The sequence below is a fragment of the Triticum urartu genome, chromosome 2 (assembly GCF_003073215.2).
Source record: "Triticum urartu cultivar G1812 chromosome 2, Tu2.1, whole genome shotgun sequence".
NCBI classification, from domain to species: Eukaryota; Viridiplantae; Streptophyta; class Magnoliopsida; order Poales; family Poaceae; genus Triticum; species Triticum urartu.
In genome coordinates this window covers 678877930-678895226 of record NC_053023.1, presented here as the reverse complement: position 1 = coordinate 678895226, position 17297 = coordinate 678877930, and the positions used below count along the sequence as shown (strand labels likewise).

The window sequence follows — 17297 nt, the reverse complement described above, 5'->3', positions numbered from 1 at the left end:
TATAACCAATATGATATTATGTACCGTGTGAGGTGTCGGCAAGTAGTTTACTGCCGACCTCACTGATATTTACAATCGAGAGAAAACTTATACTAGCCAAACTACATGTCATGTTGCTATGATTTGGAGCACCTCTAGCTAACTATTACTACTTGGTGTGACCCCCTACACTCGAAATGCATGAACCGTCTTAAAAAAATTCATGATATAAATACTATACTTCCATATTTATTTTTTCAAAATTGTATCCTTTTACTTTGAGTTATTCTTATATTGCATGGAATTACCATAAAGGTTGATTAGTATGATTGGTGGTTGGAGTGACAAAATTACCAAACCCTAGGTTTTAGAACTGTGCATGAGGGGTTGTTGGAGCCCCGATGTCTAATGTTATGGTTAGATGTTATCTTAATTATTCTTTTGTATTCACAGATTCTTGCATAGAGTGTATAATCATAGGTATGTTATTTGTTCAAGTGAGAACAACAAATTATAATAGGTTCCGCCACAAAACAGTTATCAAGGCAATAAATATTAACTCAATGGAACAAGATGAAAGCAACTTGGCGAAACTTCCATGTGTCATCGAGAGTGATTTAACTTCTATAAACAATACAAGTGGCTTTTCCTTCACACAATTAAGTATTGGTCCACTTGCTGCACCATTACACTTTTGTTACTATTTACGTTTAGCAACCATCTTCGTTATCAAATAAACTATCCAATGGTATTTCCAATTTTTACAGTGAATCCTTACAAAAATCTATTAACCAATTCCTTCAGCTCCTAGTTGGGTTTGGCAGTTACTTATCGAAAAGAGCTAGAATAGATCCCCTACACTTGTGCGCTGTTACTATCTCATCTCTAAATAGCATTAACTACTTTGCATGCAAATTAACCATGCTAAGAATTTTTTGAAACCAAAGTCAAATATTCACAATTATTAAGCAAACTCTAACTTGGTGTCCTTATCTAGTCAATGAGTATCCCAAGCATACAAGGCTTAAAATCCAGAAATAAACCAATGATAATAGGCCCAACATATAACATTAAAATAAATGTTTCATAGGAGATTTTTTTGACATTTAAAACAATATCAAATGCTAAAAATTTGGTTCATACCTTATTTCATTTCAGCACTAACATGATGGAAATGCCAGATCATTCGGTTGCTAAACAACGACCAATATGTAGTATGAGTCTTCAAAATTTTCTTTTTGACATATATCAAAGGGTACTTATTAAAATTAATTGACAACATGTACTATATAAATAAGAAGCATGTTGCATTTCAGTTACTGCTGGGACTAGGTATTCGGGGTCGTCGTATTAGGAGAGTAGTCTTTTGTCTGGCCTTTCGTCGGGTGCATTGTAAGTATTTAATTATTTTTTGTCCAATGAAATATGGCAAAATCTTCCGTTATTGTTTTTAAAAGGTGGATGTCACTGTTTATCTGCAAGGGAAGCAACGATGTTGTTAAATCCTATATTGTAACTAAATAGGTGGTCCCCACTAATCTATTTTGATGAACATGCAACCACGCAGGGGAAAATGCCCCCCTCAACATGCAACCATACAACCATTGAATTATATAACAACCAATTCCCAAACGATGCACATGGTATCATGGAAGAGCCGAAGCCAACAACAAAAGGGCGAGCAATTTCACCCTTGTCAAAGTTGCAAGTGTTGTGATGGTAGTACACATAGAGCCCTTCGAGTTAATCACCAGCTGATATCAAACAAAGCAAGATAAAAAGGCACAGCCACATTAAAGAAGGAAAACTTAGGTTAACAGCAATATGAGCATACACATTCAAAATTTTAAGACCATAAAATGGACAATCCAGTTGTTGTAACCGATCGATAAATTTTGGATTTTTCCGTAGCAAGCCCTCACGAAGCAATGCGATATTTTATACCGAAATGACAGTTCCGAAATCAGAATAATATGAGCCTCAACTATGTAATGCTGGAAATTGCACGTTCACATGCATGAAACAATAAAGGTATTGCTGATATTAGAAATGTATTTTGGTGTCTATAGCACATTCTTTTGCTTTTGTGTCAAATAAATTTTATGTGAACATGTTGACCTGTATAACCGGAGAAACTAGGTGAATATAAGCATGCGCTAGCACCTGGAGGTGCACTAGTGCACTAGACCTCATGATCAACATTTAGAAAGTCTTGGACAACTTTGACAAAAAAAACAACAACAATATTTATGCGACATGTCACCATTTTATAGATACAGTTTTGGTACACAACTATAGGAACAAAAATATGATCATTTTTTATAGATTTGAATATGGTATTTCTCATTTTATTTACAAAGTTGTGAATTGAATTTAGATATGCAACTTTCTGACATGGTAGATGTGTATTCTGTGTCATAAATTAATGCATTAGTGCATCTCATGGGTGCATACTATATGACCTGGACCTTGGAGAAGCATTACATCCTCTAGAAGAGGCATTGTTTTATCATTCCAAAAAAATGGAGATGCAATTGTGTTACCGGCTAGTGCTTTTGATAAGCCACATATTTAATGCTTAGAAAACAAATTGCAAACTGACAAATTATGACATGTAACAACACAACATCGTAGAAACTAGCTACACCTCTAATTCAACACTAGGAATCTGAAACCACAAGCCTGCCACATACAACATCAACCCAGCTTCACGTGCAACCCACACATGACTCTCTGCAGCTACATAAGCAAGGATCTGTCTGGAACCACTTCTGGTGCCATACAACAGGAGAACGCCGTCAAGTTCAATGCCAGTCTGATTTCTTTTGTTGCTCATCGGGCTCATCAAGTTTTTTCTTGAAGATATCTGAGTTGCGAAGCTTCTCTCTGGACTCGTGAGCTGAAGGTATTCTTGAGTTGCCCCGATGTCCCTGAACAGATGCAGAGGAGGATTACATAATTTTAACTAAAAGGATGTCGTGAATTTGGAGTATACACCACATTGAATCGTACCGTTCTGAGGGATTCTCTCTTCTTTGCACGGTGGCCATCCTTTTCTTTCATAGCGTTGGGAAAGAGAAGATTCTGTGCTTTTTGAAAGAACATGAAGCCCTCAATATCACCATTCCTGATGCCTGCTTCTAGCTGCAAGGGAAGAAAACATCTCATCAAATGAACACAATTTGCTTAATAAGTACTCCCTCCATAAAGAAATATAAGAGCGTTTGGATCACTAAAGTAGTGATCCAAACGCTCTTATATTTCTTTACAGAGGGAGTACTGAGGAAGGCCGCTCACTTACCTGAACATGTAAGATGCAGATGAAGATGCTCGCAATAGGCAACCAGCTCTCATCAGGGGAGAGCGATAAGTTCGTTCTGGAAACAGCAATCACATTTGTAAGTTATCCGAGCTGACAGCTTGGGTCTAATCTCCAATTCATGGATAGAAAATGTGCAAAGTGTTGAGCATGCAAAAAGTAAGCCCACAGCAATTAGAACATGGTGGTATGCTAGAACACGGTGGCATGGTACACCAGAAGTGCATATGAATTAGTACACCGTTACAACTTACAAGGCAGGGTGGCAAGTAACATTTTGCTAATCAGTAATGACACTAAATTTCAATCACCATACTCAACTGAAGAGGCACTTCGTTGCTCCATTTTTATTTTTATTTTTGAGAAACTGCTCCATTTTGCATTGCTTCCATATGTAAATTTACACACATAGAACCACAACATGTATAACATGACAAAATGAAAGGCCTAACAAGTAATGACTGTACTTAACGTTGGTAGGTTCATATTTCATTGCAACATCATGTGATAGAACCCAAAGAGCAGTTCATAGTCCATAATGTACTACTCCCTCTGTTCCTAAATATAATTCTTTTTAGAGATTTCAATATTGGACTACATACGGATGTATATAGATGTAGTTTAGAGTGTAGATTCACTCATTTTGCTCCGTATGTAGTTCATATTGGAATCTCTAAAAAGACTTATATTTAGGAACGGAGGGAGTACATTACTAACACCACAGAAGAAACTCGCATGAAAAATCTGATGAGGGGTTGAAGTACAGGTGGGGATAACGGCTGCTCACTCCAAGTTGTTTAACCACATTGCAATTGTTAAGCAATTGAAGATGGTCTAATAAGTGGATCTTTGTTGACGGATGCTGAGGGCAATACTGAAGTGGAATCCTCAACTTCCCTGAACATATGGGGATAATCGGATGCTCACTCCAAGTTGTTTACCCAATTGCAATCGTTAAGCAATTGAAGATGGTCTAATAAGTGGATGTTTGTCAACGGAAGCTCAGGGCAATACTGAAGTGGAATCCTCAGGTTCCCTGAACACTCTACAGCTCCAATGGCACTAGTCGACCCAAACTCGGGGCAATACTGAACCGGAATCCTCAGCTTACCCGAACACTCTACAGCTCCAATGGCACTAATAAGTGGGCAATAGTGAACAGGAATCCTCAACTTCCCCGAACACTCTACAGCTCCAATGGCACAAGAAGCATTTTGCCAACCTAAGTCAGTCCCTGGCTCGTAGCACTAGCAACTGCTTACCTAGCAGCCAAATAGTGACATGCTACATCACAGAGCCAGGATTTTCCAATGCAAAGCAACAGCTAACTGAGAAGTTGAAATACTCATCTCAGATAAAAACCTAACAGAGCGAATAATCAATTGTTCTGGGATACTGAACAAAGAAAACAGAAGCTTGTAGCCCAGGATTCACAATTACAAACCTAAGGTAAGGAGCCAAATAGACGGCCGCGTAGAGCAGATACAGCTTGCTGCCGCTGTCGAGCCACGCGAAGACCCAGCTCTAATCCCAGGAGAAAAGCACCCAAAACATTATCAGTCTGCGGGGGGGAGAAACAATAAGAGCAACCAAGATGCTTCCTTCAGCTCACCAGCCAGTTGAAGTAAGGCAGGAAGGAGATGATGGCCATCACGCCCATCCTCGTGTCCGTCGCGCCGAACTCCCCGTCGTCCTCCTCTTCCGCCGCCTCTCCTCGGACCCTGGGCGGCGGGAGCGCGAGGGACGCGAGCACGCAGGCGCCGATGGCGGCGACGAACGGCGCGTCCTGCTGCAGCTCCGCGCGGCAGGCTAGAGTCCGCCGGCTGCGGGGCCGCGGGTTGAGAGAGCGGGCCCCAGCCTCGCATCCATGGGGACCACCGAGGGAGGTTGCGCGCGGTGAGCGGCGGAGCGGCGGGGGGAGGGAGGCGGTGGTGGCGGCGAGCATCGGGCGGAACGGAGGGGGGAGAAGAGCAAGTGGCCGAGCAGGGGGGTTCGACGGCTGCCGGGTTGGTAGTAGAGACACAACCTTTCCGCTTTCAGCTCATATACGGAGCTCGCGGTTTCCGCTTTCAGTTACCGTTCACGTATAGTACAAAACACATGACCAGTTGAAAGCTAGGGACAGTAGATGCCACTAAATTCTTAAGTCGAATCTAGTTTGTATTAATCAAAAGAACACTGTATAAGATCATATAACAAGGTAATTGATCCACATGCATAAATGCAACCCTAAAAAAGGGAAGAATTCCAATATGACTAGGTATCTTTAAGCTTTTTACCGAAGCCACAAATAAACTTATTGTCGGTGTACCACCATAGCTCTCGTCAATAGATAGTATTAAAAAAATCCAATTACTAAAGAGCATGCAAAGACCTGTAAAGAAACAAATATCATTGAACCATCGCAAACTGACATAGGCAGACAACGTCAAACAAACGACCTTGCTAGCAAATACTCCAGAAAAGATATTGTTAGAGAAGACGATGTTATCGCCGACGATACACTTGAAGCCCACAAGAAACCATACTGAAAATAAACCCGTCATTCATGAAGAATAACAAGGACAAAACTCACAGGCTCTACGACAATGTTGTACAGACGCCATGAGGATAGGATTGAAGCCAAATGCTTTTTATTCGAGATGAAACTACCATCCTATTGGGATGACTACACAAAGAATGGAGACAACGGCAATCTTCTCCACTCCGCCCCATGGTGCCAGAGCAACACTCGAAAGCGGAAGAGAGAGGAGATTGTCTTGTGCCAGTTGAAGACTTTTTTGAGTTACTCACGCTAAAAATCACATTGAATAAAAAGTAAATAGATTTAGGAAACCGCACAACAAACATCCTATTGCCGACAACCTAATTACGTTCCAGATCTTTCCAAAAGCACGTCATATATTACTCCATTGAGGAGTTAGCGCCAGGGCTATTTCTTGTCTATTGCGAAACGCCCCAGCCCAACATTGTAGATCATGTAGAAGTTTTAGAAAGGTTCTATGGGCATGTTCGGACCAGGTTTGGAACCTTCACGTGGTTTCCTTTTATTCATCCGTTTCTATGTGTTTTCTCATCTGTTTTTCATGATTTACTTTGGTATTTTCTTCACCAGTTTCGTTTTCTTTTTTCAAAACATATCTACTTTTTTCAATACACATTGTACATTTTTAGTATACACATGGAACATTTTTCAAATACATGTTTAAAAAATAAAATACACGTTGAATTTTTTTAATGGCATGAAAAAAACATTTGTAAATTTTTTAGTTGAGAAATAACATTGTATACATTTTTTATGAAATGCGTGAAAAAGTCTACGGAATGTCACGTGCATATCTTGAATGGTATGGGACATATTTTTTGAATTTATATGAATATTTCACATTGTATAAGAATTTTTTTAAATGTCATTAACATTTGTTGAATGTCACAAAAATTACTTTTTAATGCTATTTCCATTTTTAGAAGTTGCACGTACCTTTTTTTACACTGCATGAACATTTTTAAAATGTGCAATGAACGTTTCTTAAAAAAATTAGAAATAGGTTTCCATTTTAGAAATATATACATACAAGTTATAAACTAGAAAAGTAAAAGAAGAAAAAAGTTCACTAGGGGTCAGCGCTCCTCCCGCGCTGGGCCGGCCTACTTAGGGCATCATGCGAGACAAAGACACGCCCAAAAGTTAGGCCCAAGAACCAAAATCAGCAGTTTTATTTACAGTATTTTTTTGCAGAAAAGTTTTATTTATAGTATACGGAGCCCTAAAAAAAATTACAGTACACGGAAAAAAAGAGATGTATCCTCGTAGGGCCACCGCCCATTGACCCAGTTTTTATTGAGACCGTGAGCGGGCCCGGTCAGCACTGTAGGGGGTGGCCGCCGCCCGAGTCGGGTCAAGGTTGAAACGACGAAGAGCGCCGAGCACAGGTAGAGTGCACGTCACACTGCACTTATGGCCACCCCATGTTCGTTCGTTCGTTCGTTCCTGCGGGTAGGTACACTACGCACACGCGCTTCACTTGTGCACCCTGCACGTCGTCAGCCCAACCCAACCACCCTCGAAAAAAGCGCCAGCCACAAACATGGACCGGACGACGCAACGTGCCCAGCGACGACCTTTTGGCCCCGCTCGTCGGTCGCTTTTCGCGACGGACGGATGCAACTGAATGAAGCCGCGTCGGCGCCAAGGCTCCATCACCGACCAGAGGAGAAGAGAGACCGTCCAGTCCATCCGTGCCCGTGAAGCCTGGTCGATGGATCGATTGGTCGGTCGAACCAACCAACCTCCCCCAGTCCCCCTCCCCTGGTCCGCTCTTCTCCTTGGCCAAATCCCATTTCCACTTCAACGCTTCCTTTTTCTTTTTTTTTCCTCCTCGGTGAAAAAGATAAAAGGTCGTGCGAGTGAGTACTACGAGCAGTGGCGCAGGCATATGGCCGGACGCTTTCCAAACGACGAAAGAAAGCTGAAAAAGGTCCAAGCCAGCGAATGAGCTTGGGATGAACAGTAACTCGAAAATTATTTAAAAATTCGGAATTTTTTTATGTATTGATTTTTTTTGCCATGACTTCCACAAATGTGATTTCATGATAAAACATTGCAAGCTCTTAAAATATCTGTCGAAGTTTGCCATAAAAAATCAATTTTTTGAAATTTTTTTATATTTTATATTTTACTGTTCACCTAAGCTCATTCGAGCTCAGGTGCAAAAACTTCACATCCCCAAGCCAGCCAAATGTAGGGTGACGGACTGACACGGGAGGTCGGCAGGAGCTGACAGGTGGGCCTGCCTAGACGGCTCACGTGCACTTCCGGGAAATGGGGGAGAGGGAACAAGAAATTACGACGGGAGCATAATTTGTCAAGTTCGATGCCTCGACCAGGAGTTGGAGTTTGGATTTTCTCTGATTGCTCGGCCAAGCCGAGGCAGGGAAATTCCGGCGCGAGAATTGCGTTGGTGACGATCTCATCATCAGTCATGAACATCATTAGCCATTTCGACTATGTAGAGGGACATGTACGGGCCACCAATGATGGAGTCAAATCCAGCAGATCTCAGGTAGAAGGTCATGAGTTGATAGCCTTGGCACGATGATAACATGGACATGGGATTTTATCCAGGTTCGGGCTATCTCCAAGAGATGGCACCCTGTCGTCCTGCTTTGATTGTATTAGTTGACGGGGTACAAAGTATACAAGTTAATCTACAACGAGATTGTGTGTGTATGTGTTGACGTCTATGGTCTTCACCCCTCAATTTATATAGACACCGGGTACCTAGGGTTACACATAAGTCGGTTACATCTATGGATTGACTCTCCTGGGGCTTGACGAACATGGCCCACAAGTTGGTTGCTTTGGGGATCCTAGGCCCAACCCATATGCCCGGGAGCCGGCATCATTGGCACCCCTTATTCAGGACATCATCACTGAGGTTAGATAATGACAATTGATTTAGGAACCCGTCCAACATGCGGCATGTTGCCGACGGACCAATTACATCGCACCTCTTTTGAAAAGCCCGCCAAATTGCGCGAGAGCTATATATCACTTATATCGAGATGGAAGGAGCTCTCGCGTCAAGCGCAGTGCGAGCAGTCGGCCCGCTAGCGTAGGGATTCGCTCGTTGCATTCGCTATACTCCGGTTTTCTCTGTGTTTTTTCTTTTGTTCTTTTGTTTGGTTCTTTTCTTTTTTCATCTGTTTTCTTTGTTTTTTTATTTTTTTTCTCCAGTATCTATTTTATTTGTTTCACTGGTTTTTTCTTATTTTTCACTAATTTTCTTTGGTTTCTCTTTGTTTCCTTCTTCGATTTTCATTGATTTTCTTCGGTTTTCTTCATTTTTCTTTCTTTTTCATTGATTTTATTTAATTTTCGTTGGATTCTTTCTTTTTCTTGTTATGTGTTTTTCTTTATGGTTTTCTTTTTTTTGAACCTTTTTTGATTGCCTTTTTTATTATCTATGTTTGTTGTATCGTTTTTCCTTGGTTTTCTATGTACATTTTTCATGTACATGTGAAACTTTTATTTTCATACATGTTAGCACTTTTAAAACACAAGGTTAACATTTAATTTTTTTTATTTCTACATTTTTCATATACATCAAGAACATTTTTTATACAGGTCTAACATTTGTTAATACATGATTAGCATTTTGAAAATATAATGATTAACATTTTTTCCTAATACAAGTTTGATTTCGACTTTCTTCATAAACATCATACATTTTTTACATATACCCGAGATATTTACTTGATATACGTTTAAACTTCTATAAATACATGATTATGATTTTTTATAATGTCATATAATTTTTCAAACACATGAACATTTTGAAAATGTCAAAAAAAAATTGCATGCTATCAACATTTTTTTATACGTTGTTTACATTTTTATACATGTTTAAAATTTTCTAAATACATGATTAACATTTTGTTCGTATATATATTTTGATGTCTACTTTTCGCACACATTGTACTTTTTTTATACACCAGGAAGAAGTTTAATGCATGTGTAAGATTTTTTAGATACATGGTAAACATTTTTTTTTTCATATATATATTTTGATGTCTACTTTTTAGGTATACATTGTATACTTTTTTGCATACATTAGAAATATTGTTCCATACGCGTTTAACATTTTTCAAATGTAAGATTACCATTTTACCATTCCATATATAAAGTGATTTCCATATTAGATATGTTTAGAAAATTTCGAAACTTTAGCAAAGGTAAAAAAATAAAGCTAAAAACAAAGTAAAAATGTGAAAAAAGGGCTCAGTGCCTGCGATCCCCGCTTGGTGGCCCTTTACGGGAGGAAATTGAATGAGCCCGTCCAACTGTGTATGACCCCAGGGAAGAATTAGGCCCAAAAGAACCAAAATCAGCGGTTGATTATACGGAATGAAAAATAATTCTAGCTTCCTCAAAAAAAAAAATTCTAGCTGTACTGTTGTAGGGGCACCGGCCAGTGACCCAGTTTGCCGCCCGTGCCCGTCGACCATTGAGACCCTGACCCAGTCCGGTCAGCACTATTGGGTCAAGCCTGGAACGACCAAGAGTGCCAGAGTGCAGCGAGGGTCACACCGTCACACTATACTTGTAGCCGCTCCATGTTCCTGCCGAGGGAGTACCGCTACACACACAAGTGTGGTACACTCGTGCACCCTGCACGTCGTCAGCCCAGCCCAACCCCCCTCATAAAAAGGGCGAGCCACGAACATGGACCGGACGACCGACGCAACGTGCCCAGCGGCGACCTTTTGGCCCGCTCGTCGGTCGCTTTTCTCGACGGACGGATCCAACCGAATGCAGGCGCGTCGGCGCGAGGCCGTCCAGAGTCCATCCGTGCCCGTGAAGCCTGGTCGATCCATCGATGGATCGGTCGGTCGAACCAACCAACCTCCCCTGGTCCGCTCCAACGCAGGACGCGCGAGCCCGCTTTTCGAAAGCCGAAAAGGGGTCCAAGCCAACTGCAGGGGCTGACAGGCGGGCCCCGCGCCGGACGCCTGACAGGAGCCGGAGAAATTACATCACCTGCTCCGCAGCGGCCGCATTGAATTCCTCCTGTGCTGTTGCTCTACAGGGCGTGGCGACAAGGAATTGAAGCGGGGGCGGAGGGAACGCCGGGGTCAAATGGGCCTCGTCGTCTAGCCTGCCGGCGCGAGTACATCTGCTGCTGCTGCTGCTGCTGCCTGCTCTGCTGTAGATTTGGTGGGGAGCGGCGGCCGAGGGAGGAGAGGACGGTACCGCATCGATCTTGATTTTTTAAATTTTATTTCTCGGGCTCCGCGGCTGTCCGGCCACGATTCGATTTGATGTTGCTTGGAAAGGTCAACAAAGATATTTTTTTTTTGCGGGACAAAAGATCGAGGGAATGGTTTCTGTTTCCGGTTCACCTGGAGCCCTGCCGCCCCTACGCCGCGTGACACCTCCGGCTTATGCTTCCACTTGTCCGGCCGTCGGAAAGTATGATGGGCTAGTTCCACAATCGTGTAATATGTGCTACTTTCACCATTGCGAGCGAACAAGCATGAATGAAGGCGTAGGCCAGATACTTGTAGCGTGCCATCAGGCATGATAACCATGAAAATGAAACGTGCAGCATCAGTCTTTTGAGTTAGGTTTTTCAACATCGACAAGACCTCAGAGAATTATTATTATACCAGCAGCAAATTAGTAAGGAGAGCCGGCCAAAAACCGACGGCTTCCTCCGTCAACACACGCACAACTCGCAAGATCTTTGACAGGACCCGCTGATACACGGGTGAAAAAGTCGGGGATTCGGTCACCCACATGTCAGTTTCTTCTTTACCCATATGTTCCATCCGCTTCATTAGAAAAACCTTAAACCTACCGCCACCACCATCACCGTTCACCAACAACTACTACAAAACACAAAGGAAAATAATTAAGAACAGAGCCCGGGAAACCCCTGACAGCACAGTCCCAGCATAGGAAGCGGCAGTAACTCCCAATGGCCGGCAGGCACTGGCCACCGTTTCCCTTCAGTCCGTCTCTAACCTATACATGTTCGTCACTGATACAGGCTGCTGCTGCTGCTGCAGGCGCAAAAACCATGGTCGCAACGCAGCACCACCAAAGGCGCAAGGGGTTCAAACAAAAAACACAAACCCATATATGTCACTGGCTGGCTGGCTGGCTGTAAGTAATTAAGCGGTCGGTAATTTTCTTTCGTTCTTCTGGTGGTGGTGGTGGTGGTGGTGGTGGTGGTGGTGGTGGTGACGGGGGGTCTTGGCCTGGGGGAAAAGGAGCAGTGTCAGCCGGCGAGGATTGAGCCGGCCCTCGTCTTGGGCGGCCGCGGCGGGGACTCCACCTCGCCCAGGGACGGCGGCCTCTGCGACAGCTTCTTGGCGGACGCGCTCTTCTCCTTCCTCTCCATCTCCTCGTCCGCCTCCATCTGCTCCGTCCTGCACTCCTCGCTGCAGAACGCGATGTCCCCTCTGCGCAAACAAAAGATTCAGGTTAATCTCAGTGTGTGCATGCCATGGCATGAACCAGTAAACACATGGCTTGACAGTCACTCAACGAACTGGTCATGTAACATGTCTGTCTTATCACACCTTCCCTGACACATGCAAATGTTTGTTAGCGATAAACATGCAATTAGTGAAAGATGAAAGATCGTACTACGTTCTTTCATACTGAACGTCTGCTCGATCCTCCACTCCAAACCAATTCACAAAGAACCACGTAGTTTTCAACTTCATGCAGCAAAATCACAATCTCAAAAGAAACGGAAACGGAAGGACCCTACACAAAAAGCTACAGTTCTGTTCAACTCATCTATACCAGATGGAACAAAAAGCAGTAAAGCAGTAGGACGAACACCTTTGGCATCTATCCGAAGCTCTGATAATAATCCCAAAAAAACACATGCTTAGCAACTAAGTAAGTCTCTCCTGAATCCCGGTCAGTAACTTTGTAGAGAAAAATCAGTGGTAACTCCGCACGGCATGCAAGCGCGCAAATGAAATCGTGACCGTAATTAAGCCCGGCGATTCAGGCCAGCGCGGAATTTAATGGAATCACGCGCAGAGTAATCCACCACCACCCGTACGCGCACGACACCGATGACAGGACCTCTGCACCAATAGCCCATCATGAAAAAGAAGAAGAAAAAGGAAAAGTACGCGCACCGATCTCTTCCCTTGTTTGTCCTAGCACCAAGAAACGAATGGCATTACTGTAACTTTTCTTTTCTTTTCTGGAGAATCAGGTCAGGCGGCCTTTCCCCCGGCCGGCGGTCAAAATTTCTCTTCTTCCCCCGAGAAATACCAGCTCCGAACACGCCGGAAGTGGCCCTGCCCGGGGACCCACCGTACCGAAGACCCGGGCAAACACGACGGACGGAGGGAGGAGGGGGGAGGAAGGATGGACGGAGGGAGGAGGGGGCCGGGAGCGGACCTGTACATGAAGATGTCGCGGTTGCTGGCGATCGGCTTCCGGCAGAGGAAGCAGGCGTCGAGGAAGTAGCCGTACGGCAGCCCTCCGGCCCCGAACCCCGCCCCGGCGCCCGCGGCGCACACCAGGTCGTCCTCCACGCCGGAGCTGACGAGCCGGGTCCACGCGTCCGCCGACGCGCCGCCCCCGCCGATGGTCGACGTGCTGTCCCCGCCGATCCCGCTCCCGCTGCCGCTGCCGCTGCCGGCGCCGCTGCTGCCGCCCTTGCCCCCGCCGCGGCCCAGCAGGCCGGCGCCGGCGCCGCTGCCGTGCGCGGAGGAGGAGGAGGAGGAGGAGTCCATCGCCGGCGCGGAGGGATCGGTCCCCCGAGGGCAGGATCCGGCGACCGGGGGGAGGGGAGAGCCTTTATCCTTCGATCCGGTGGCGCTCCCGTGCTCGTCCTGGCGCGGTGGTGCGGTGCGGTGTGGTGCGCGGGCGAGAGGGACGGTGCGCGAATCGGTGGTGTTTAAAGGGGAGACAGGCTCGGCAGGAGGTGGGAGGTGGTTTTATTAAGTGAGTGGGGGCGGGGGGGGGAGGGCCGGTGGCGGGTCCCGCCCGCCCTTACTGGTGGGGCCGCGGTGGAGAGTGGGACCCACCCCGGGCTTGCTTTGCTGCGAGGCTCCGAGGGAGGGGCCTGCCGCGCGTCCGCCCTTTGTTTCTGTTCAACGTTTCTCGACGCTTCTCTCTGTGTTCTTTTGCGCCTGCGGCGTGGGGCCACCGGCTGGCGGGCGCGGGCCCACACGGCAGTGGGATTTTTCGCGCAGTGCACTGTAGGTTTTGCGTGCTCCGGGGGGTGCTTGTTGACAAACTTTAACAGAAGGAGAAAGCTTTTACATGTCACGCACTTGAGTTTTTTCAAGGAAGTTTACGAGGACAGAGCCCACGTGAATATATTTCTGGATGCTAGCCCGATGGACAATGCATCTTTGCCCAAGCAAACACACTAGAAACACCAAATACTAAGTGGAGTACAAGATTATGGCACGGTGTAAATGGCAACCACCTAAACATCTAGAGGGTTGGGTGAAGCAACCTAGGTTATGTTAAACCGTAAAACAAGGTACCGCTAGCAAAGGAAAAGCGAGAAACTCCAAAGGACACCACATGAGAGACCCAACCAAGGCAACGCCGGAATCTCGAGCACGGAAAGGCCACATGAAGTAAACACCCAAGGAGTCGCGCCATCTGACAACCCCATGGCATTCTTCACTCGCCGGAAATGTGGTCATTGTCCAAAGCGGAGTGTAAATAGAGATGAGAAAAGAACCGGACTTGGCCATCTAACAACCCCATGGCATGCATGAGAAGATTGCGCGAATTCTCTAGCGACAAGGTGATCATTGCTCATGACAAGGTGATGAAATGACGGGGTCTTCGAGTGTCGCGGACAGGATGAAACCATCTCCCCTAAAAGGGCGGTCAATTCGCAAGGTGGGGCGCAAATGAAGGGTACTGCACGGCAACAAGAGTGATGGCAAAAGGGGCTACCAAACGACGACAAGGTGGAGATTTTGGAGGAAATTCACAAACAAAGTTGACGAGTTCAACGTGGGGATAAGGAAGGAGATGAAGACCATGCCACCAACATGAGGAATGACATGTATGTGATGTTGTCATCATGGTCGGATAAAAGCCGACTAGGGATCCCCCACATCTGCAATCCCATCGTAGAGGTGTGAGGGAGACATGTCAAATCCTCTAGGGTGAGTGCAGGCCTGAAGGTGTCGCCCATTTCTCCACTCTCCAGATGTCCCCCCTCCATGAAAACCAAATCCGACAGCCTAAGGGTGTTAGCAGCATCTGGCTAAGGCTTTGAGTTTGGCCGGCAGTCATATCCAAGACAAAGCGTGTTTGCGGGCACGCTGTGGTAGGATCTAGGGCACACAAAGCACAAGGTGTTAGAATATTTTGGGTTCGACTAAAAAGCGGAGAAGGTTGCAGGTGCACGGGGTGGGTTGGGTGCGGCCTGCTACAATGATATGCCACGCGGCTATGCTTGACGGACTCCACCGACGATGGTGGGAGAGGGAGGCGTGCGGGGTGGGGCCTTGAGTGGATGGCGATGGTGAAGGAAATATGCCCTAGAGGCAATAATAAAGTTGTTATTTATATTTCCTTATATCATGATAAATGTTTATTATTCATACTAGAATTGTATTAACCGAAAACTTAATACATGTGTGAGTACATAGACAAACAGAGTGTCACTAGTATGCCTCTACTTGACTAGCTCATTAATCAAAGATGGTTAAGTTTCCTAGCCATAGACATGAGTTGTCATTTGATGAACGGGATCACATCATTAGAGAATGATGTGATTGACTTGACCCATCCGTTAGCTTAGCACTATGATCGTTTAGTTTATTGCTATTGCTTTCTCCATAACTTATACATGTTCCTATGACTATGAGATTATGCAACTCCCGAATACCGGAGGAACACTTTGTGTGCTATCAAACGTCACAACATAACTGGGTGATTATAAAGATGCTCTACATGTGTCTGAAGGAAATATGCCCTAGAGGCAATAATAAAGTTATTATTTATTTCCTTATATCATGATAAATGTTTATTATTCATGCTAGAATTGTATTAACCGGAAACATAATACATGTGTGAATACATAGACAAACAGAGTGTCACTAGTATGCCTCTACTTGACTAGCTCGTTAATCAAAGATGGTTATGTTTCCTAACCATGGACAAAGAGTTGTTATTTGATTAACGGGATCACATCATTAGGTGAATGATCTGATTGACATGACCCATTCCATTAGCTTAGCACCCTATCGTTTAGTATGTTGCTATTGCTTTCTTCATGACTTATACATGTTCCTATGACTATGAGATTATGCAACTCCCGTTTGCCGGAGGAACACTTTGTGTGCTACCAAACGTCACAACGTAACTGGGTGACTATAAAGGTGCTCTACAGGTGTCTCCAAAGGTACATGTTGGGTTGGCGTATTTCGAGATTAGGATTTGTCACTCCGATTGTCGGAGAGGTATCTCTGGGCCCTCTCGGTAATGCACATCACATAAAGCCTTGCAAGCATTGCAACTAATGAGTTAGTTGTGAGATGATGTATTACAGAACGAGTAAAGAGACTTGCCGGTAACGAGATTGAACTAGGTATTGAGATACCGACGATCGAATCTCGGGCAAGTAACATACCGATGACAATGGGAACAACGTATGTTGTTATGCGGTCTGACCGATAAAGATCTTCGTAGAATATGTAGGAGCCAATATGGGCATCCAGGTCCCGCTATTGGTTATTGATCAGAGACGTGTCTCGGTCATGTCTACATTGTTCTCGAACCCGTAGGGTCCGCACGCTTAAGGTTTCGATGACAGTTATATTATGAGTTTATGAGTTTTGATGTACCGAAGGAGTTCGGAGTCCCGGATGAGATCGGGGACATGACGAGGAGTCTCGAAATGGTCGAGACATAAAGATCGATATATTGGACGACTATATTCGGACATCGGAAAGGTTCCGAGTGATTCGGGTATTTTTCGGAATACCGGGGAGTTACGGGAATACGGGGAAGAGTATTGGGCCTTAATGGGCTTTAGTGGGAAGGAGCCAGGAGGTGGCGCGTGCCCCTCCCAAGCCCGGTCCGAATTGGACAAGGGGTTTGGGGCGCGGCCCCCCTCTCCCTTGCTTCTCCACTTCCCTCCTTTCCCCCCTTCTCCTAGTTGGACTAGGAAAGAAGGAGTCCTACTCCCGGTGGGAGTAGGACTCCCCTTGGCGCGCCCTCCTCCTAGGGCCGGCCTCCTCCCTTGCTCCTTTATATACGGGGACAGGGAGGCACCCTAGAGACACAAGTTGATCCACGTGATCATATTCTTAGCCGTGTGCGGTGCCCCCTTCCACCATAGTCCTCGATAATATTGTAGCGGTGCTTAGGCGAAGCCCTGCGACGGTAGTACATCAAGATTGTCACCATGCCGTCGTGCTGACGGAACTCTTCCCCGACACTTTGCTGGATCAGAGTCCGGGGATCGTCATCGAGCTGAACGTGTGC

General features: G+C 45.2%; 2 protein-coding genes across 2 annotated transcripts; both read right to left on the bottom strand.

The window, feature by feature from the left end:
- Positions 1–2442: 2442 nt before the first annotated feature.
- LOC125539671 lies at positions 2443–5313 on the bottom strand. Its single transcript, XM_048703176.1, has 5 exons — positions 4911–5313; positions 4743–4822; positions 3281–3356; positions 2992–3123; positions 2443–2909 (listed from the first exon to the last, which is right to left on the bottom strand). The coding sequence occupies exons 1-5, from the start codon at positions 5241–5243 to the stop codon at positions 2784–2786; spliced, it is 747 nt and encodes a 248-aa protein (XP_048559133.1). The 5' UTR covers positions 5244–5313; the 3' UTR covers positions 2443–2783.
- A 6113-nt stretch (positions 5314–11426) lies between these two features.
- On the bottom strand, positions 11427–13743 carry LOC125539670 (glycine, alanine and asparagine-rich protein-like). Its single transcript, XM_048703175.1, has 2 exons — positions 13230–13743; positions 11427–12265 (listed from the first exon to the last, which is right to left on the bottom strand). Exons 1-2 carry the CDS (start codon positions 13565–13567, stop codon positions 12082–12084), a joined length of 522 nt encoding a protein of 173 aa, XP_048559132.1. The 5' UTR covers positions 13568–13743; the 3' UTR covers positions 11427–12081.
- Between the last annotated feature and the right edge of the window lie 3554 nt (positions 13744–17297).

What these genes read in the sequence shown, in the direction of transcription:
- LOC125539671 (XM_048703176.1), bottom strand. Translation starts at nt 5,243, where the DNA reads ATGCTCGCCGCCACCACCGCCTCCCTCCCCCCGCCGCTCCGCCGCTCA. An exon ending in TGCCTTACTTCAACTGGCTG is followed by an intron (nt 4,823 to 4,910) that starts GTGAGCTGAAGG and finishes TCCTGGGATTAG; the next exon opens with AGCTGGGTCTTCGCGTGGCT. An exon ending in AGAGAGAATCCCTCAGAACG is followed by an intron (nt 2,910 to 2,991) that starts GTACGATTCAAT and finishes GCATCTGTTCAG; the next exon opens with GGACATCGGGGCAACTCAAG.
- LOC125539670 (XM_048703175.1), bottom strand. Translation starts at nt 13,567, where the DNA reads ATGGACTCCTCCTCCTCCTCCTCCTCCGCGCACGGCAGCGGCGCCGGC. An exon ending in CGCGACATCTTCATGTACAG is followed by an intron (nt 12,266 to 13,229) that starts GTCCGCTCCCGG and finishes TTGTTTGCGCAG; the next exon opens with AGGGGACATCGCGTTCTGCA.